At 44.4% G+C, this 21,669-nt stretch overlaps 2 protein-coding genes across 4 annotated transcripts in view; one reads left to right on the top strand and one right to left on the bottom strand.

The window, feature by feature from the left end:
• Nucleotides 1-21,669, bottom strand: part of LOC310837896 (C-type lectin domain family 2 member D-like) — a 201,075-nt gene that overhangs the window by 144,391 nt on the left and 35,015 nt on the right. The window contains exon 7 of one of the 2 annotated variants that reach the window (XM_083725117.1): nucleotides 12,909-12,993. The exons of the other annotated variant lie outside the window; for it this stretch is intronic. The gene's annotated coding sequence lies outside the window, so the exon portion shown is untranslated. Of the gene's footprint in view, nucleotides 1-12,908; nucleotides 12,994-21,669 lie in introns of those variants that run through there. 2 annotated transcript variants of the gene reach the window in all.
• LOC310837990 (killer cell lectin-like receptor subfamily B member 1B allele A) lies at nucleotides 6,275-20,544 on the top strand. 2 transcript variants are annotated; one of them, XM_083725307.1, is made up of 6 exons: nucleotides 6,275-6,417; nucleotides 9,441-9,539; nucleotides 11,891-12,007; nucleotides 14,978-15,135; nucleotides 16,224-16,353; nucleotides 18,980-20,544. In XM_083725307.1, the coding sequence occupies exons 1-5, from the start codon at nucleotides 6,327-6,329 to the stop codon at nucleotides 16,341-16,343; spliced, it is 585 nt and encodes a 194-aa protein (XP_083581433.1). In that variant the 5' UTR covers nucleotides 6,275-6,326; the 3' UTR covers nucleotides 16,344-16,353; nucleotides 18,980-20,544. The 2 variants fall into 2 exon arrangements, with proteins under 2 accessions (XP_083581433.1, XP_083581432.1); XM_083725306.1 differs by having other exon boundaries at nucleotides 16,224-16,339.

Raw genomic sequence — 21,669 nt, forward strand, 5'->3', positions numbered from 1 at the left:
ATCTATCTATCTATCTATCTATCTATCTATCTATCTATCTATATCTATCTATCTATCTATCTATCTATCTATCTATCTATCTATCATCTATCATCTGCATAACATCATTCAATAAACAATTAAACAAAAGAACTTTAACACAACCGTAACAACACAGTGCACTAGAGTTTGACATGTTGGAAAAGAAAATCCACAAGCACCTTAAATTCATCCACTTAGCAATGCCCACCAGGGGCTGCTTAGCCAGGGAGATGTCTCAGTAATGTAACCAAAACATTGTGGCTGTTGTATTATACCTAACTGGCCACATAAGAGAAGAAGGGCTTCCACATATGTACCTGCAAACCCGTTCCACCTGCTTTCACCCCTCTTTATCTTAAGTTTTTGTTTGTCAGCTAAGATAAGAGACCAAACTTTGCACCCTCATCTCTGCAATGAGAACTGCATGGATGGTGGTGCATGAAATGAGGAGCACTTTCTAACCAGGAAGTAGCTGTCAGACACAAGATTAAGTCTCTGCATAACAAGCCGTCTGGTTAACAACGGTTGCAACCTCCTGTGTCTGCACCACAGAACAAGAGCACGTGTAAAACATTGTGCCAATCCCACCCTTCCCATCATAGCATACTCACTAGGTTGGATTCACATGACATAACTTCACTGGGGTAATACTCCAATGGTATCCTAGTTTAATCACTGTCTCTCTCTGTGTGTGTCTCACTGTTTCATACTACAATACCTCTCAGAAATGTACCAGCGGTTCAGAGATTTGGGATAAAAGGGCTTAATGCAGAATTGTTACGAGATCCTTCAATTTGGGGCTATCACTGTTGCAGCAGCATTCGAAAGTCAGATCCGTGCATGTAGACCCTTCTTTTTAGAGCTTTGCAAGAAGTCTGCATCTCATTTATTTGCAGCCAATTATGTCATGTTTTTCGGTAGGTTAGCTACATAAGTGCCATCTAGGGGCCAACCAGCCACAAGCAAGTCATTTGTCCAATACAGTGGTACCTCGGGTTAAGTACTTAATTAGTTAAGGAGGCCCGTTCTTAACCTGAAACTGTTCTTAACCTGAAGCACCACTTTAGCTAATGGGGCCTCCCGCTGCCGCCGCGCCACTGGAGCACAATTTCTGTTCTGATCCTGAAGCAAAGTTCTTAACCTGAAGCGCTATTTCTGGGTTAGCGGAGTCTGTAACCTGAAGCATATGTAATCTGAAGCATATGTAACCTGAGGTACCACTGTAAAGCAAATTTGCCTCCTCTGTACTGCTGTGCTTTGCCTAAGATCTCAGAATGTTGGTGGAATAAGGACAACAACATTGCTCTCAAAAATTGATTTGGGGCCTTTTAAAGTTTGTTGTTTCTGTTTAGTCGTTTAGTCGTGTCCGACTCTCCGTGACCCCATGGACCAGAGCACGCCAGGCACTCCTGTCTTCCACTGCCTCCCTCAGTTTGGTCAGACTCATGTTTGTAGCTTCGAGAACACTATCCAACCATCTCGTCCAGTGCTCGTCTGTCATCCCCTTCTTCTTGTGCCCTCCATCTTTCCCAACATCAGGGTCTTTTCCAGGGAGTCTTCTCTTCTCATGAGGTGGCCAAAGTATTGGAGCCTCAGCTTCACAATCTGTCCTTCCAGTGAGCACTCAGGGCTGATTTCCTTCAGAGTGGAGAGGTTTGATCATCTTGCAGTCCATGGGACTCTCAAGAGTCTCCTCCAGCACCATAATTCAAAAGCATCAATTCTTCGGCGATCAGCCTTCTTTATGGTCCATCTCTCACTTCCATACATCACTACTGGGAAAACCATGGCTTTAAATATACGGACCTGTGTTGGCAAACTTTTAAAGTTTAGCAAAGTATAATTTATTCAGCGATGGGAGCACCCATATACGAGGTGACACAGTGGCCTAATGGATCAGCCACCAGAGCTGGAGATTGTGGATTCAAGTTGAAATGTAGCCTTATGAGGCTTTGCCCTCGGGTGGGAAAAATATTGCGCCTGGGAAAGGGAAGTGGGAGTCAACAGACACTCAAGGAATAGTTTCGGAGAAAAGGCTTTTATTTCTACCATCCATGAACTGGTAGAAGGAGCAAGTGTGATAAGTCACAAAAAGCATGCACGAAGTTCACAATCATGTGCACAAGCATATATACCCATTCCAGATCCCTCCTCCTTTCTCCTCCCTCAGGAGTCCTCTGAGCATGAACAGAAAGCTGTCTTGGGACTATTGGGACTCTTGGCACCCTTCCCAGGAAAGGGGTTTCAGAGTGTTCAGATATGTTTCAATCTCTTGTTCTGGCATGGTTCCCAGACAGAGAGTAAGTTGCAATGTGGTTCTTTAGCAAGGCCAGAAGGCATCAGAAAGGCCTGAGAAACAATGGACTGTGTTCCCTACCTTTGTTGCAATCTTTTTAGTTACAGCAAGCGGAATGTTTCTGATGCTTAGCTAATGCCTTTTAGCTGCTGAGAAAAATGATTTAGAAAAGCTCTGAGAAGCTTTGAGCCTGTTTTGGTGGGGGGTGACTTCGGGCCTAGGTGTGGTCACCTGTCCTCACCTTCTTTGTTCTTGTTTGGAAGGGAGTAGCTGGCGCTGTGGTCTAAACCTCTTTGGCTTGCTGTTTGGAAGGCTGGCGGTTCAAATCCCGTGATGGAGGTGAGCTCCTGTTCCTCTGTCCCAGTTTCTGCCAACCTAGCAGTTCGAAAGCACACCAGTGCAAGTAGATAAATAGGTACCACTGCAGCGGGAAGGTAAACAGCACTTCCATGTGCTCTGGTTTCCGTCACAGTGTTCTGTTGTGGTTTAGTCATGCTGGCCACAGGATCCAGAAAGCTGTCTGTGGACAAACGCCGGCTCCCTTGGCCTGAAAGCGAGATGAGTGCCGCACCCCATAATTGCCTTTGACTGGACATAACCATCCAGGGGTCCTTTACCTCCCCCCTCCAGTAGATAGGGCACAGAAATATATTTGGATCTTTAAGACCTTTCCCCAAGTCACTGGCTTTATTGTGCATCCACATGTCATTTCCTTGAGCTCTACAACGTCCCCACTTCAGACTTTAAAAGTAACCTTTTCGTTCATGCCTCCTACGGAAAACACCCCCTCACCAGCCTTTAAAGCAGATACCTACACAAAGGTTCGCTTGGTGCAGGCTGAATGCAAGAAGAACGTGCAACTCTGCTCTGGTGGCTTGCCACAGGAAATTGTCACGTGATCATTGCTATAGGATGTTATGATGGCCGCAAGCCTAAGCGGCTTTCAAAGCAGACTATCCTTAGTTCAAAGAGCACAGGCATATCGACAGCTATTAACCAGGGCAGCCAGGGACTGGACCACCCCATTCAGAGGCAGGTGTACAACTTTGTTTTCTGAAGGCACTTAGAGGGGATGCTTATCTCCATTATTTCTTACTTGTGAGTTTTCTTGGGGGCATCTGGCTGGTGACTGAAGAGTTCATTATACTGACTCAGACTGGCAGTTCTCGTGTTTCTGGCATACATTCTTGTGCGGCACAGTTGGGCATCCTAGGCAAAAGTCCAATTTCTTTCATTTCACCTGGCATTGTCCAGTGGGCTCCTCATAGCCAGAGGAAGTGTCCACTAGTGCCATCATGTTGCTGCCATCTGTATTCTGCCAGAAATTGTGTCTTTAATATGGAATGCATGGCTCATCTATGGTTGCCGGCTTCTGTGATGGGCTCTTGGCGTTCACCAGTCCTTTGCCAGTGCTTGGCCTTTTAAGTAGGCCTCAATCCACACCAACCATGCACTGGATCCTGAAGGGGCCACCTGTGGACGTTTCCTGGAGGCCCCACCCAGGGCTGGATTAACCATTAAGCAAACTAAGCACATGCTTAGGGCATAAAGGAAAAAAAGGGGAACACTACATAAATTTTCCATTGCCAGAAGCAGATGTATTACATAAGATTAGTTTTGAGGATCTGATCAAAAACTCTACAATTAGAAAAAAGGAGGAGAAAAAATTCAAATATAGATAAAGTGGAAGTATACAAAAAATAAACATGGTCAAAACAAAAAAAAAATCCTTCCAGTAGCACCTTAAAGACCAACTAAGTTAGTCCTTGGTATGAGCTTGGTATGCATGCACACGAAAGCTCATACCAAGAACTAACTTAGTTGGTCTTTAAGGTGCTACTGGAAGGAATTTTTTTTGTTTTGACTATGGCAGACCAACACGGCTACCTATCTGTAACTAAAAATAAACATGGTTTCCCATCTTGCTGTAAGCTTTGTTTCATTTTGAAAAATAAAAAATAATTTTACGGATTATAGGTAAAGGTAAAGGTACCCCTGCCCGTACGGGCCAGTCTTGACAGACTCTGGGGTTGTGCGCCCATCTCACTCAAGAGGCCAGGGGCCAGCGCTGTCCGGAGACACTTCTGGGTCACGTGGCCAGCGTGACAAAGCTGCATCTGGCGAGCCAGAGCCGCACACGGAAACGCCGTTTACCTTCCCGCTGGTAAGCGGTCCCTATTTATCTACTTGCACCCGGAGGTGCTTTCGAACTGCTAGGTTGGCAGGCGCTGGGACCGAGCAGCGGGAGCGCACCCCGCCGCAGGGATTCGAACCGCCGACCTTTCGATCGGCAAGTCCTAGGCGCTGAGGCTTTAACCCACCTGCGTCCCTATTTTACGGATTACTTGTGATTATATTTTGAGTTGGATATATATGGGGGGCACCCAAATCTTTAAAGTTCTTAGGGCCTCTAACAGTGTTAATCCTGCTCTACCTACAGGAAAAGAAGGGTGGGGCAGTCTCAGTCATATGCCTGATGGTAGGGGAGGAGTCCAGCTGCTGTGACTCAGGCAAAATGAAGGGTGGAAGAGACGGAACGGGTGTAAGAAGCCGCAGAGAGATGGAAGGCATGCCCAGGGGAGATGCAGGGAACAGGCTGTGTACCTAAGAAGGCTTCTCCACAGAGATAGGGGGATCTTGGTTCTTGCTAGGGTCCCCCTTAAGCCCCACTGTGCATAGCCAGAAAGGGAATGCCAGATGTCTATGTTTACCTAGTCCCTTGTTCACTGGGGAGACAAATGAATCCTGGGTGTAAACCTGCTTCCGTTAAAGGCACTGAAGCAAAATATCTCTGCGCACTTTGATAAAAGCCTTTTCTGGATCCCTGGGGTGATTCTAGGAAGGTCTACTTGTTCCTGAGGTTTGGAATTCACTCCTGAGGAGACAGGACTGGAAAACGGAGACTCTGGAAGAAGAGGGCCGCTGAAAGGAATCTGGCCTAGACTGGAGGTGAAACCAGACATGTGGAGCAATGCTTCTGAGATAAACCCCACAGCAAACCAAATGTGAGCTGATGCCTTTTTGGACACCTTGGCCAAATGTGACCCGTGGAAAGCATAGGCAAGTTTCTGTTGATGTGTCCTTTCCCCAGAAGTTAGATCCCAGCTTCCCATAAGCACCAGTTTAGTCGCTCTGAGAAACAGGATGCTGGAGGAGATAGGTCTTTGTTTTGGTCCAGCAGGGCTCTTCTTGGTTGCTGTACTGATGTAATAGGTGGACCTGTTTTCCTATTGTGCTGCTGGGTGCTGAATTTGTGCTTCATACGTATCTATATTTTTCCAACTGGCAAAGCCGGGTACCTTGCTCTGTTGCAAAGAGAGATAGTATATAGAGACTATCAATAAATGGGATTCCCATTTGGATTTCACCTAAGTTTTAATTCCTACAAAACTCACTGTCTCATTGACCCTGATCTTGAGAGACCATTGATCAGAGAGCTTTTCTTATATTCCCTAGGGAAGACCTTCTGAAGCGATGTTGCTACTGTTAAGTCCCAGCAACGAAAGGTGTTCCATTCTAAGACTGGGTGTCAACATTTAACTCGAAAATTCAATATCTCAAAAGACACCTATAAAACAATGAACAAATGTATTGTAGATTGAATCAAGCAGTTAAAAGGCACAAGGTTAATCAAATAAAAGTGGGTTACTAGTCCTCAAGAATACCAGATGGCAAATCCCCAGTCCCCAAACATAAAGGGGTCACAGGATGCCAGCAAGTGCAGTTTCTGGCAGAGAAGCAACTCCGTGCAGGCACCTGCAGAACTGGGTGGAGTCAGTGGCCAAGTACGCTGGTGCAGTTGTAATTAAACAGAGATGCACTCACTGGTCTCAACCAATTGATTCTTATGAGAAAAGGAAGTCTAAAAAAAACTTTGACAGAGACCACTTGGACCCTGTGATGCTGAGTGTGCTAGTCGCTGTCGCTTGGAGTCGAACATTTGCCTCTGCAGCTCCTGTTGCTGTAGCTCAGCTTCCTTCCTTTAGTTCATGTTCAGCTTTCTGTGCACATGGCTGGGGAAATAGCATATGCGGACCTAAACATTCGGGAAATGCCTTCCTGTTCAAGGATTCCGATGCCTCGTCCTGGCAGGAACTGCAGTAAGTGACTCACTTATTCATGTATTATTCTTTTCTGCAGGGTAATTAATCTGCAGGTGGGTTACAGAATCTGAAGTCCTCAGGTTCTGTTTCGTGGGTCTCTGCTAAATCCTTTTTTCCTTGCTGCCCAATGTAGTTGCCTGGATAGTCTTCAGTCTGATGCATCCTTCTTTTATTTTAGAAAATTTAATTTAACTACAAAGGGTGGACATGCTAGAGGTTTACAATACATGAACGGTATGGAGAGACTAGAAAGGGGTTTGTTTTTTCCCTCTCCTTTGCATAATTCTATGAAGCCACCTGATAAAAATAATTGGAAGCAAGAGAGGCTAATGAAAGTATTATTTTGCTTCATGTATTTAGGAAAGGGCTCAGTGATGGAATGCAAGCTTTGTCTGCAGAACGATCCAGTTCATTAAAAAAAATAAATTATTTATGATCCTCAATTTTATACATTTCAATACTTTTACAATCATTTTAGCATTTTGAAACCTGACTTCCTTCTTTCTGTAGTTCCTTAATTATTTTATTGTATTGTATTTTTTGCATATTCCAGATTAATTTAACTTAATCATTTATTCATCTACTTTAAGTGCATCTGCAGGTCATTACAATAATCCTGCAATGTTCTTATCTGTTTACAGTTTGTAAATATTCAATAAACCATTTCCATTCTTTTTTTCAAAAAAGTTTGTTATCTTGATTTCTTATATTTCTGGTAAGTTTTCCCGTTTCTGCGTATCCTGTAAGTTTTTGTATATCTTCTGCTTTCATCGGGACTTCTTCTTCTTTCCATTTTTGGGCAAATCACATTCTTGCCACTGTAGTCACATACATGAATAAATTTCTATACAGTTTGGGTAGTTCTGTCCCTATAATTCCCAAAAGAAAAGCTTCTGCTTTTTTTTTTAAAAAAAACAAAATATTATTTTAAACATCTTTTTCAATTCATTACATATGATTTAACTCACTCTAGGTGGGGCTGCCCTTGAAGCTGACCCAGAAACTCCAGTGGGTGCAGAATGCTGCTGTGAGGCTCCTTACGGGGTCCTTGCCGTGGGATCACATTCACCCAGTGCTATACCCGCTGCACTGGCTCCCGGTGGAGTACAGGATCAGGCTTAAGGTGCTGGTTTTGACCTTTAAAGCCCTATATGGCCTAGGACCCTCGTACCTATGGGACCGCCTCTCCCGGTATGCCCTGCGGAGGACCTTACGGTCTGCAAATAATAACACCCTGGAGGTCCCAGGTCACAGGGAGTTTAGACTGGCCTCGACCAGGGCCCTGGCCTGGTGGAACGCTCTGCCACAAGAGATCACTTTAGAGCTCCATGTCTGAGCGCTCCTTCTTTTGCCCTGGAAATTTCCCCATGAAAACCTGATCTTAAAGCTGAATCAGTGCAAACAGCAACCCACAGAAAAACTGAATTGCTCTTTGTTGTGCTTCAGGTTTAAAGAGGGGTGTTTTTGTGAGGAAAGCAAGAAAAGAGCACTCAGACATGGAGCTTTAAAGTGTGAAAATGTGCCTGGAAAGTGGGGGAGGGGGGAGGTAAGTGTGGATAAGCCCACATACCTGTAAAAATTTTTTGGGGAGGACTCCTCCAGGCAGGTATTTTACTGTGGATGTATCCTGCAGCATGTTATTGACACAAGAATAGTGCCTCATTGGTGGAAAGCCAATGTCTCTGAGGTGCAGACAATTTTGTATACAGTAAACTGCCCTGTGGCCTTGTGGGAAGCTAAAGTATCTGGTGAGACTGCAGGACAGTGGAGAGAGTATGGCGGTGATGGGAAACCAATTCATGAACCAAGAACTTGTATATTGACCACTAGTAATGAAACATGGGATGCGGGTGGCACTCCTGCAGTTTGTCAAACTCACGCTGGTAGCTTCGAGAACACTATCCAACCATCTCGTCCTCTGTCGTCCCCTTCTTCTTGTGCCCTCCATCTTTTCCAGCATCAGGGTCTTTTCCAGGGAGTCTTCTCTTCTCATGAGGTGGCCAAAGTCTTGGAGCCTCAGCTTCAGGATCTGTCCTTCCAGTGAGCACTCAGGGCTGATTTCCTTAAGAATGGAGAGGTTTGATCTACTTGCAGTCCATGGGACTCTCAAGAGTCTCAGGGGTCCCTTTACCTTTACCTTTAATAATGAAACATATGTTGTAGGTATTTTCCTACATTTATTATGCTATTTTTGTGATATACAAATGACATGAGAAAGCTTGTTATACTTATTTGCATAACATTATTCTTGTTTATAAAACCCAATAAGTAAAAAAAATACTATGGCAGAATGTCATAGCTTCGATCCAGAGAGAATTAGGTTTTCATAATTGCAAACAGAATTCTGTACTAAGAATCTTAGGTTTGATCCATTATCCTTTATAATTTGTGTTTGTCTACTGCAGTCAATATTTTAGTTATGCACTGTATAAATAAGTAATTGATTTGATGTAAGTTGATCTTCTATCTATATTAGCTGAATTGCTAGCATTTTTAAAAAGCAAAAAAACAAAAATGAAGGATCTCTTTTGGATCTCTTTTAGAACTGTACAAAAGCTTGTGTGAATTAAAACTGCCCTGTAGCTACTGAATCTTGTACTTCTCATACATTGTGAATATCATATTTAAATAAAACACTTTGAGTGTAAATCCCACCCAAACCCCGACTTAATATAAAACAAAGTTGTTTGTGCAGGCAGTAGAACCTGTAATTCATAATGTCACACCAGCATCAGGTGCAATCTCTTTACACCAAAAAACATACAGTGGTACCTCGGGTTACATATGCTTCAGGTTACAAACTCCGCTAACCCAGAAATAGTACCTCGGGTTAAGAACTTTGCTTCAGGATGAGAACAGAAATCGTGCTCCGGCGGTGTGGCAGCAGCAGGAGGCCCCATTAGCTAAAGTGGTGCTTCAGGCTAAGAACAGTTTCAGGTTAACAACAGACCTCCAGAACAAATTAAGTACTTAACCCGAGGTACCACTGTAGTTCTTTTATCAACTTTTAATCCTTACAGATGACCATAGGAATACACAGGGCCTTCGCGTTGCTCTTGGAACTGCCTGTGCTGTGATTCTCCTCCTCACTCTGGCTATGGTAACGCTGATAGTTTTGGGTGAGTAACTGAGTGCTTAATGTTGGTTTCCCCAAGAATATTTGCAATCCTGTGCAATTTAATCCTCATTGGATTTAGTAGCATTTGCTCCCAGGTGGGAATAGGCTTGGCAGCCTGAGAGTGTGAATACCGATAATGTTTCCTGGCGCAGTCCAGTAAACGCTGACCATGCTGGAAGGCTACTGTTACTCTGCTTTTCATCAAAGGCACTGATCAGCTGGTGAACAGAAAATAGTGTGGACATTTCAAACTTATTTATTTATTTATTTATTTGAGAAACACATTTGTATTCCATTTGTCCAAAATGTTCGGGTTAATTTGCGAAAACCATACACGTAAAGATAGCATAACAATAAACCATATGAAAAAACGCACACAACAACAACAAAGCAGCAAAGAAAACATGCACACACACAAGCTGCGATCCTTTGCCTATTTACAAGGATCAGAAATAAAATCCAGTGAATTCAGTCGGATAAAAACTACAGTTTCAGATCCAACTGTGACCGTAACCTGCCAGGCCAACATGCTAGGTGGCTTCTGTTACCACAGAAGAATATAAAAAAGTTTGCTGGATCAGGCCAAGTGGCTCATCTAGTGCAGAATCCTGTTCTCACTGTGGCCAACCAGATGCCTGTTGGGATATTTTAATATTCCCATGAATGCTCCTTGATGCCCTGCTTGTTTTGTCCCAACAGCAGGATTCTTCATCATTTGTTGACAGGTTTGTTTTTGTTGTTTGGTCATTTAGTCGTGTCCGACTCTTTGTGACCCCATGGACCAGAGCACGCCAGGCACTCCAAACATATGTATCTGTCAGGGAACTGCCATCGGCTCAGGGGCGAGTGGGGGAAAGACGGATGGATTACAAAATTAAGGAATTCTAGAAGGATGTTGGAATGAAGTAATGTGGTTTTAGCAGAAATGATATAAAGGATTAAGTAAAAATGGATTGTTAATTGGTGAAAGAACAGAACGTTAAATTATAGTATATTAAGATAAATCATTAGGATAGAAATAAAGATGGAAAGGATTTGCTGAAATATCTAATTGAATTAGAATACAAAAAAGGGAGGTGTGAGGAGGTCAAGGAAATAAGCAAAGGAAAGAAAGTTATGTAAAGGATTCATATTTTTTTTAATTATCTGCATCTTTTTTCTGTTTTTTTCTGTTTAAATATGTTCTTTATTTTTTCTTTTTGTAACCTTTAAAATCTCAATAAAAATCTTTTTTTGTAACAAAAAAAAAAAGGCAGATGGATTACAGAGAGCCCCCAAAGATCGTGGGAAGCAGCACTTCCTCAGCAGAGGAAGCCACGCCTCTAGTGAGGAGGAGATGCAGGGCTCGGAGGAGGCAAGGCGGTGCCAGGACACCTTGCCTGACCAAAGCAGGGAGGAGGGAGGCCCCCCTTTACCCAAGCCTTCCTTGTGCAGTAGGCTTTCGCACAGAGAGGGGAGGCATAGACTGGGGGTCAAGAGACTACTCTGCTGGGGAAGATTTAAGGACCGCCCACTCTCAGATTCTGCTAGTGAATGAGCAAGACATGGAATAGAGGTGCTCTGCATTGTAAAGGTTTCTAGCACCAATAATAAAGCTCTAGAACAGACCAGTGAGGCATCTTGCCTGATTGCTCTTGAGCAAGCACCCGATAGCTATAACAGTATCCCATGCCTTCATGACGCCTGCTTCTTGGGAGAAAAGCAGTGACAAACCTAGACAGCATCTTAAAAAGTAGAGACATCACCTTGCCAACAAAGGTCCATATAGTAAAACCTATGGTTTTCCCAGTAGTGATGTATGGAAGTGAAAGCTGGACCATAAAAAAGGCTGATCACCGAAGAATTGATGCTTTTGTATTATGGTGTTGGAGGAGACTCTTGAGAGTCCCATGGACTGCAAGAAGATCAAACGTATCCATTCTTAAGGAAATCAGCCCTGAGTGCTCACTGGAAGGACAGATCCTGAAGTTGAGGCTCCAATTCTTTGGCCACCTCATGAGAAGAGAAGACTCTCTGGAAAAGACCCTGATGTTTTGAAAGATGGAGGGCACAAGGAGAAGGGGACAACAGAGGACGAGATAGTTGGACAGGGTTCTTGAAGCTACCAACATGAGTTGGACCAAACTGTGGGAGGAAGTAGAAGACAGGAGTGCCTCGCATTATCTGGTCCATGGGGTCATGAAGAGTCTGACACAACTAAACGACTAAATAACAACAGCAACAACATGCCTTCATGAATTACATTTGGCTATGTAACAAAACAAAATGGCGATGTTTCTTTTCCTGTGCAAGAAAAACAGACTGCATCCCAACAGTTACCCATAACAACGCAACACTATAAAATGTATTTAGTTTTGCAGCCTAAAGAAAGACCAGAGGACACCGCCACCATCAATAGCGCCACTGACTCTGAATTTAAGCTGCAGCTGAAAAGCTATATGTGCAGCTCTCCAAACAACAGCGGAACAGGTAACCCCAGCCACTCATGGATGACTCATGCTTTGTGTATGTGTACCAGAAACACTGTCTGGACGTCAGCCACTTCCATCTTCCAAATGAGATTTACTATTAAAACACCATTTAAAAGTTTTACTTTTAAAACATGACACAGAATTCAGATGTATTGACTTCCGCATCCTCCTAGAAGGGCTGCTCAAATTAATTCTCAGCCTAAGCGATTATGCCGTGGTTTACAAATTTCTTTTCACATCTCTGTAATGGAAAGTACCTTGCAGGCTTCATTAACCCACAAACCCCAGGATAGCGCCAATGGGATGTTCACATAGTGCTGCCTTCTATGTAATGGCCAGTGTGCTTCTAGTTATGTCCTGGTCAGAAGAACTGCTAGGTTCACTGGCCTATGGTCAGTCCTTTCCCAGACGTGTGTTAGCAACTCTCCACAGTCAACAAATGTTTCACTTATGCACGGTCTAGGAGTCTTGTGAATTAGGATCTTTCAATGTTGGCAGTAGTGTATCTTGGCAGATTTCCCTTGTAACTCTCACTCACACAGCTTTTAAAAATGGGGATACAGTGGTACCTCGGGTTAAGTACAGTGGTACCTCAGGTTACATACGCTTCAGGTTACAGACTCCGCTAACACAGAAATAGTGCTTCAGGTTAAGAACTTTGCTTCAGGATAAGAACAGAAATTGTCCTCTGGCGGTGCAGCGGCAGCAGGAGGCCCCATTAGCTAAAGTGGTGCTTCAGGTTAAGAACAGTTTCAGGTTAAGAACGGACCTCCGGAACGAATTAAGTACTTAACCCGAGGTACCACTGTACTTAATTTGTTCAGGAGATCCGTACTTAACCTGAAACTGTTCTTAACCTGAAGCACCACTTTAGCTAATGGGGCCTACCACTGTTGCCGCGCCGCCGGAGCCTGATTTCTATTTTCATCCTGAAGCAAAATTCTTAACCTGAAGCACTATTTCAGGGTTAGCGGAGTCTGTAACCTGAAGCGTATGTAACCTGAAGCCTATGTAACCCGAGTTACCACTGTATTTATTAAGTGTGCACACAATCAAAACAGACACATTTCAACACTTCCGTGGGAATAGCTCAGCAATAATGCGTAACCATTAACATCAGTGGGGGAAGCTCAGTCACAACATGCACTAAATAACCCTAAGCTTTATTAAACTAACACATAACATACAGACAAGGAGCAAGCAAACAAGGTGTAAGATGTGATATAGGGTGTAAAGTTCAGCACAACTCTAGCCTGCTCTCCCTCCCTGGGCTCACTTTGCAGCCTAGGCCTCAGCTAGGTGAAGCTGGACATGGAAGACCAGAGGGTGGTTTCTAAAACAGTTACACACACACGCGTCAAAAACAGTCACACAGCCACACACACACTCAAAGGTAGAAAGAGGAAGCAGGTGTGGAGGCTACCTAACTTTCCTTTGGAAAACAGGATGGGATGACTGCTTTGGTGGATGATACTGAAGAATTGGAACTGAGGCATGTTGAAACTGTTGTTGCAAGTTAAAACATGATATATATAGAAAGGGAAATTCCTGGGTGCCCAGATCCAAGTTTGGGGCAAAGTAAAGTCTGGAAAGGGATGCAGGTGGCGCTGTGGGTTAAAGCCTCAGCGCCTAGGACTTGCCGATCAAAAGGTCGGCGGTTCGAATCCCTGTGGCGGGGTGCGCTCCCGCTGCTCGGTCCCAGCGCCTGCCAACCTAGCAGTTCGAAAGCACCTCCGGGTGCAAGTAGATAAATAGGGACCGCTTACCAGCGGGAAGGTAAACGGCGTTTCCGTGTGCGGCTCTGGCTCGCCAGAGCAGCGATGTCACGCTGGCCACGTGACCCGGAAGTGTCTCCGGACAGCGCTGGCCCCTGGCCTCTTGAGTGAGATGGGCGCACAACCCCAGAGTCTGTCAAGACTGGCCCGTATGGGCAGGGGTACCTTTACCTTTACCTTTACCTTTAAAGTCTGGAAATATAGGCTGTTAGACCTCGAAAATATGTCTTTCCAATTGTGTTCCAAAAAAGTCTTGTCTTCCCTCAGCATAGAAAAAGATCACATGTTTAGTATGTTAGAAATGGTTTACTTACAAACTCTTTAAAGGTCACGTTCATGCTCCATATACCACTCAGAAAGTTTGCACAGGCAGTAAAACTTAGTGTTTAGTTCCAAAATGGTGGAAGTTCATAAATTCTTGGTATAGGAGCACAAGATTGGCTTGTGAGTGTCATGCAGCTTGGCTAGAGCAACCAGCTTAGCCACTTCACACGCTGAGTTCATCAGCAGTGGCATTGCGTGGGGAGGGCCAGAGGGGCGGTGGTCCCAGGTACATTTCCTCCTCATGCAGCTTTGCAGCATCACAAAGGCAGCATGAAGTCAGGTTCCGATGTAGTTTCCTCTCAAAAGAGACGGAAATGCTTAACTAGTATCTGAGACCACTTGGGATTCTACACGTTACTCAAAACTCCTGGGAAGTTTATTTACTGAAATAAATAAAGCTCTCCTTTGCAATGAGACATTTGTACTATGCAATAAATTCTCAGATTCTCCCATGAGGGGGGAAATAAGAGCATCCATTTACTCATGGAAATTGTTAGGTTTCTGTTTATTGCCACTGTGCAGTGCTTGGAGTCACAAGCCTCTGTTTATATTCCAGACTGTTGGAAGTCTCACAGGAGACGGATGTTTATATTACTGGTTTCCGGTTCCTTTGTCCCAGTTGCCTCTTGGCTCTCACAGAGAGAGGATGTATATTTCTTTTCTGTCTGCGTAGTTAGAAATAAAACTCTTAGCATGTAGAGTGTCCTTCCCTGCTGCTTCGACACTCTGCATAATGAGGGAACGTGCCTGGAGCCTCATCAAAGGCTCAGGTCATTAATCACATTGGAGGGCTCGACCGGAGGAGCAGCTTGGTCGAATGCAAGTCAGACAGAAATATTCTGCCTCTTGGTTTCCCTCTCTACCACTAGACGATGCCCCAAACTGCAAAATATGCCCCAATGACTGGGAACTGCACAGGGACACCTGCTACTGGATCTCTCAAGGGCAAAAAACCTGGACCGAGAGCCAAGATAACTGCAAAGGAAAGAACTCCACCCTGCTTGTGATTCGGGACCAGCAGGAGATGGTAAATATGCAACTTATGAGAGAAGTCTAGCCAACAGGGATCCAGTTGAAGCAAAGTCCACAAGAGACTTCTGGCCAGGGTTGTGGGACCTGTGGTCCTTCAGTTGTTGGACTTTAGCTCCCATAAGTCCTGACCATCCGTCAGGATGCTTTATTCCTCAACACCATGTTTAACTTTGCTCAATCACATTTGTATAGATATTGTACATGTTTAAAGGGCTTTACATGCATGATCCAATTGTAGTCTTTATAGCAACCTTTTTAAATGATCAATATTATTTTGTTCCATAGTGCAGTTGGAAGACTTGAGGCTCAGAGAGCAGCTTGCCTAAAGCCACCTAGTGTGTTCATGTTATGGCAGAGGGGAAATTCAAAACAGGGACTTCCTGGTTCAGACTTCATTCTCTTCACCCCTCCAGTGAGATGTCTAAAAAGTAGCAAAAATGTACTTAAATTGCAATCAATCAATCAATCAATCAATCAATCAATCCATCAGCCAATCAATCAATCAATCAATCAATCAATCAATCCATCCATCCAATCCCTTGAGCCTTGCTGTCATAGAATCATAGAATCATAGAGTTGGAAGAGACCACAAGGGCCATCGAGTCCAACCCCCTGCCAAGTAGGAAACAGAAATGCTTAACTAGTCAATCCTGCCTTGGCCTAAAAGCTGCTTTAGCCAGCCACTGCTGAAATCAGATACACATCTCTACAATATTAATCACACATTAGTTAAAATGCATGCAGATTTGTACAGAAAGTCCTTATACACACATACAGAAGTAGCGGGGGCCCTCTTCTTTACTCATCTAAAAGGATTTCCAGCTGGGTCAGTTGAAGATGGCTGAGGAGCTGGATGTGGATCAATGAAGCTGATGGAACTGAGCATGAGCTATTAATACAATGGTCAGAATGGCAACATCCAGTGCTATTTTTCTTGAAAAAGAGGTGCCTGAACTCACCATGAAGACCTCCCTTGTTTTCTTATAATGGTAATGGTTCCCACCTGAGAGGTGCCAGAACTGAGTTCCAGCAAGTTCTGGCTGAAAGAAAAGCCCTGGCAAACCCTTGTCTGTTCCATTATAGGCAATTGTAAAGAATTTGACAAAGGAAACCCGCTATTGGTTGGGAGTCACAACAGCCAAACTCTCTGAAGAGTGGACCTGGGAATGGGTTGATGGATCCCCCTTCAAAAGAGAACTGTGAGTAGTTCCACGTGTGCACAGAATAAATGTAATTTCTGTGAAAGGGGCACAGATCACTGGAGTTTTTTGTTTTGTTTTTTTAAAAAAGCATTTTTATTGATTTATGTACATGTTAGCAAAGAAGCGGGACGCAGGTGGCGCTGTGGGTTAAAGCCTCAGCGCCTAGGACTTGCCGATTGAAAGGTCGGCGGTTCAAATCCCTGCGGTCCTTGAGGCATTGTGGTCCTGAGCCATTTAAGGCTTTATAGGTCAAAACCACTGTTTTGAATTCAACCCAGTTAGTGCAGTCAGACCAGGATTGGTGTAATATGCTCAAACCATCTTGCCTTGGTGAGCAACCTGGCTGCTGAATTCTGCACTAGATGATGTTTCCGAACCGTCTTCAGAGGCAGTTCTATGTATAAACAAATATACAAACAAATATCTAACCTTGAGGTAAAATTTAACCTTATTGCATGAAAAAGAGTCTGGTTTTGCAGTCACCTCCCCCCCAAAATCAGAGCTGATGGGGAAATGTATACTTTTTGAGGAATAATAATAATAATAATAATAATAATAATAATAATAATAATAATTTATTATTTATACCCTGCCCATCTGGCTGAGTTTCCCCAGGCACTCTGGGCATCTTATGGAGTGAATGCAGGCTGCGCAGCTATCCCAGAAGCCAGAACAGCAAGAGGGATTGCTGCTTTCACTGTGCAGCAATCCCTCTTGCTGTTCTGGCTTCTGAGATTCAGAATATTTCTTTTCTTGTTTTCCTCCTCCAAAAACTAGGTGCGTCTTGTGGTCTGGTGCGTCTTATAGAGTGAAAAATACGATAGTTGTTTATTGCCTTGACATCTGCTGGGAGGGCGTTCCACAGGGCAGGCACCACTACAGAGAAGGCCCTCTGCCTGGTTCCCTGTAACTTCAGTTCTCGGACTGAGGGAACCACCAGAAGACCCTCGGTGCTGGACCTCAGTGTCTGGGCTGAACGATGGGGGTGGAGACGCTCCTCCAGGTATACAGGACCGAGGCCATTTAGGGCTTTAAAAGTCAGACCAACACTTTGAATTGTGCTTGGAAATGTACTGGGAGCCAATGGAGATCTCTCAGGACCGGTGTTATGTGGTCCCGGCAGCCACTCCTAGTCACCAGTCTAGCTGTCGCATTAATTGCAGTTTCTGGGTCACCTTCAAAGGTAGCCTCACGTAGGGCGCATTGCAGTAGTCCAAGCGGGAGATAACTAGAGCCTGCACCACTCTGGTGAGACAGTCTGTGGGCAGGTAGGGTCTTAGCCTGCATACCAGGTAGACCTGGTAGACAGCTGCCCTGGACACAGAAGTGACCTGCACCTCCATGGACAGCTGTGAGTCCAAAATGACTCCCAGGCTGGTCACCTGGTCCTTCAGGGGCACAGTTACTCTTGAGGAATCTGCCGTCCCGGTGATGCAGGTGGTTCCGATAGATTGCGAACCACCTGAAAGAGTCTCCTGCTGCTGTTTTCTGCAGATGCAATAGAGGCAGTGAAGAAGGCCCTCTTCACCGTCGCCATTGCCACTTGGTATGCTCAACGTTGAGCTCTAGCCTGTGTCCGGTCTGATTCAGAATGAGTTTTCCGCCACCGGCACTCTAGCCGTCTCAACAATTGTTTCATTGCCCTCAGCTCCGGGGAAAACCACGGGGCTGTCCAGGCTCCATGCAGTCGGAGAGGGCGCTTCAGAGCCAGGCAGTCAATAGCCCTCGTTAACTCCTTAACTTCTTCTGTAAAGCAGCTTACACTCTCCAGTAAAAACTTGGCAATAACAACTAGAAATAAAAAATACAGTACAACTAAGCAATAAGCCAGCTTAAAAAGTGGAGCACAGAATTTAAAATGGAAATCATAACAGTATCAAGACATAAATTAGGGTTGCCATATTTCAATCAGTTAAAAACCAGGATACACCAGAAGCATTATTCTTTACAAAAAACTGTGATTTTTCAAAAATTTCCCTCTGGGTGTCAATTGAAAATTTGGACATATGGCAGCCCGACATAACGACCACAAATAATTAAGCAATAGAAACAAATGGCACTAATTTGGCACTGCTGAGAGCGAAGAGACTGTGATTCCTGCAACGTTGGGGGTTGGATACTAGATTACCCTCAGGCGTCCCTTCCAACTCTTTAATTCTATGATTGTATAAAATGAATGGTTTTCAGCAAAAGACAAAAACATAATGTTGGGTTTTGCTTAACTTCTAAAGGCCATATTCAAAAAACCAGCAAGCCTTAAAGTGTTTTAAACCATTCCCCCCCCCCCCATTTATAACCTGCCCTCCCCCAAGGTGGGGATTGCCAGGGTAGCTCTTTTAGGAGGTTGATCTGCAAAAATGAACTGGCAAACTTTGCAGGGCATGGGGAAAAAGCACCACCACCTGCTAATTAATGTCTATGCATAAAGTTGCTGTTGAGAGGCAGGCAGGGCTAACTAAATTTGCACCTCTGACTACAAAAGAAAAGTCTGTCAAATTTATTATCAGAAGTGGTAGACAGATACTATCCATCTTAGTTGAGAATAAATAGTTCACCTCTTGGAGTGAAAGGAAAGGTTTTGATGTGGAAATGAAAACAATATCCTGATAACAACAAATCATTTACTTTATTTTGCAGGTTTTCCATATCGGGCCCTGCTGAAGCAAACAGCTGTGGGGTGATAAGGCAAAATGGTGTTAATTCTGATGCATGCAGTTCTTTATTTCATTGGATGTGCATGAAATCAGCTTTCCGGATATAAGCACAAAATGGGGTCAAGTGTTGGAAGTAAGAAACAATCTCATTCTGAACAATGAGTTGGCCCCTGACTTCTTGTGCAGCTTGCAAGATTGCCTACAGCCCAGAATAGTCTGCAGTTGCCAGGATGCTCCTTAATTGACTTACAGCAGGAAGCCAAAAGCCCGAGTAATAATTTGTGTATTATGGGTAAGGTTTTATGCCTCAAATGGGCAACTGTCATTAAAATCCAAACCTTTGCTAGTGTATTGGACTAAAAGCAGCCAGTTTGTCAGTTCCCCTGAGTTCCCTTTCATTGATTCATATTAATATAATACTATTCTAATGCAATTAAGTGAAGAATCTGTAGCCAAAGGCAAAGGGGAATTTACCAGATATTAGGTAAAGCTAAAAGGTAAAGGACCCCTGGATGGTTTAAGTTCAGTCAAAGGCGACTGTGGGGTGTGCCGCTCAACTTACTTTCAGGCCGAGGGAACCAGTGTTTGTCCACAGACAGTTTTCTGGGTCATGTGGCCAACATGACTAAACCTCTTCTGGAGCAACAGGGCACCGTGATGGAAAGCAGAGCACACTGAAATGCCGTTTACCTTCCCGCCGCAGCGGTACCTATTTATCTACTTGCACTGGTGTGCTTTCAAACTGCTACGTTGGCAGGAGCAGGGACTGAGCAACGGGAGCTCACCCCGTCGCAGGGATTCAAACCGCCGACCTTCTGATTGGCAAGTTCAAGGGGCTCAGTGGTTTAGACCACAGTGCCACCCGCTCCTTACCACCCTTATCAGATTTTACTCTATGCCAGGACTTCATATTTTCTCCCAAAGCAAGTATCTTTATTTTACATTCCCCCCCCCCATGGTTTCAGATAATATGTGTAATGCCACTCCTATTAAAAAATAAATAAATGAAACCACAAGACAACAAGCTAAGAGTTCTGTTAAGACACCGTGTCTTTGCCTCACCACTGTTTCGGGAAATGAAAAACTATTACCGGTACATTTTCCATTGTAAAGAGCATAGCAGAAATTCTGAGAAGTGGCCAAGTGTTCAGAGGCCACATTTCCTGTGTGGCTGTTCTCCTCCTCCTCCTTTTATCTGAGCATTGGTCAGGGAGTGCACCTTTTCATTCATCGCTGAATTTGGTTCTCAGTTTCAGAAAAGGTCTATTATTCTGTCAGTCTTTTGCCAGTTAAGGGGTTGTTTCACCTGTTGAGGAATCAGCCATAAAAGCATATTTCCAAATAGAGGATGAGAAGGCTTTGTGGTGCATAGATTTCAACCAATCATAGATCAAAGAAGACAAACCCTTCTGTTGCAAGTGCAGGGTAAATATTTCTATGAGGAATTAAAAAGTGGATTAAATCAAGAACTTTATTTCCTTCAAATATGTCTATGTTTCTGCCCATCCAGTGGCCAGACATAACTGCTTTGAGAACCACATGGTACAAAAGGGAGTAGGAGTATAATTTAAATAGAAGGATTGCCATATCTGTCAGGGCACAATGCTGAGGGCTTTTCACTGCCAATCACAAGGCCAAATTCCAGCATTTCCATTTTCTGAGAGGCTGGAGGAGTGATTTGGCAGCTGTCTATTCGTGCGTCTTCAATAGAGGCGGACTGTGTCGTGGGATCAAACCAATCTATCTCAGCTCTGTTTGCCATCATCTTCTATCATCTTCTGCTTGCAGTGCTCATCTCGCTTTATTGGCCGAGGGAGCCGGCGTACAGCATGACTAAGCCACTTCTGGCAAACCAGAGCAGCGCACGGAAACGCCGTTTACCTTCCCGCCGGAGCGGTACCTATTTATCTACTTGCACTTTGACGTGCTTTCAAACTGCTAGGTTGGCAGGAGCAGGGACCGAGCAAAGGGAGCTCACCCCGTCGCGGGGATTCGAACCGCCAACCTTCTGATCCGCAAGTCCTAGGCTCTGTAGTTTAACTCACAGCGCCACCCGCATCCCTTGCACCCAGGAGTACCCACATGTTATTTACAGGCAACGACCATTTTCCACATGTTCAAAGCACACACAACCATGCACCCATGCATTGCTGTGGACTCATAAGTGAAGGAAAAGGGGGTGGAATGGGGTTGGGGCATAGCAGGGCAGAGTGGGCTTACATGTTCTCCACCACTGCGTGCGATGATCCAGAATGCAACCCCCACCAAAACGGGGGTTGCCATCTGTCACAGCTGCTTTAGTTGAGATTCCTGCATTGTAGGAGGTTGAACCCTTGGAACTATCTTCCACCTCTTTGATTCCCAGGGCTTCCGCAGCCTCTCCCGATACAGAACTTATGGAGCTACATGTCATTAGAGTGCTGATGGCACCATATTCCAGAACTCCCAATGGCTTCATATTAAGTAGAACTGGAGGCAGAAAGTGCCCTACAGAACCCAATAGCACAAATGCCAGGGGTTCAAAGAGCAGTATCTCAATGCTACTCTCTGAACTAGACCACACATAGGAATGGAACCACTTGTTCCCAGGGGTCCGTCTGTTTGCACATACGTGTCAATGGTATGTCTAAACCCACATATGTGTATAGACTTGACATACACTCTCGAGAGGAA

This window comes from Podarcis gaigeae (genome assembly GCF_964106915.1).
Source record: "Podarcis gaigeae genome assembly, chromosome: 2".
In the NCBI taxonomy this organism is placed as follows: Eukaryota; Metazoa; Chordata; class Lepidosauria; order Squamata; family Lacertidae; genus Podarcis; species Podarcis gaigeae.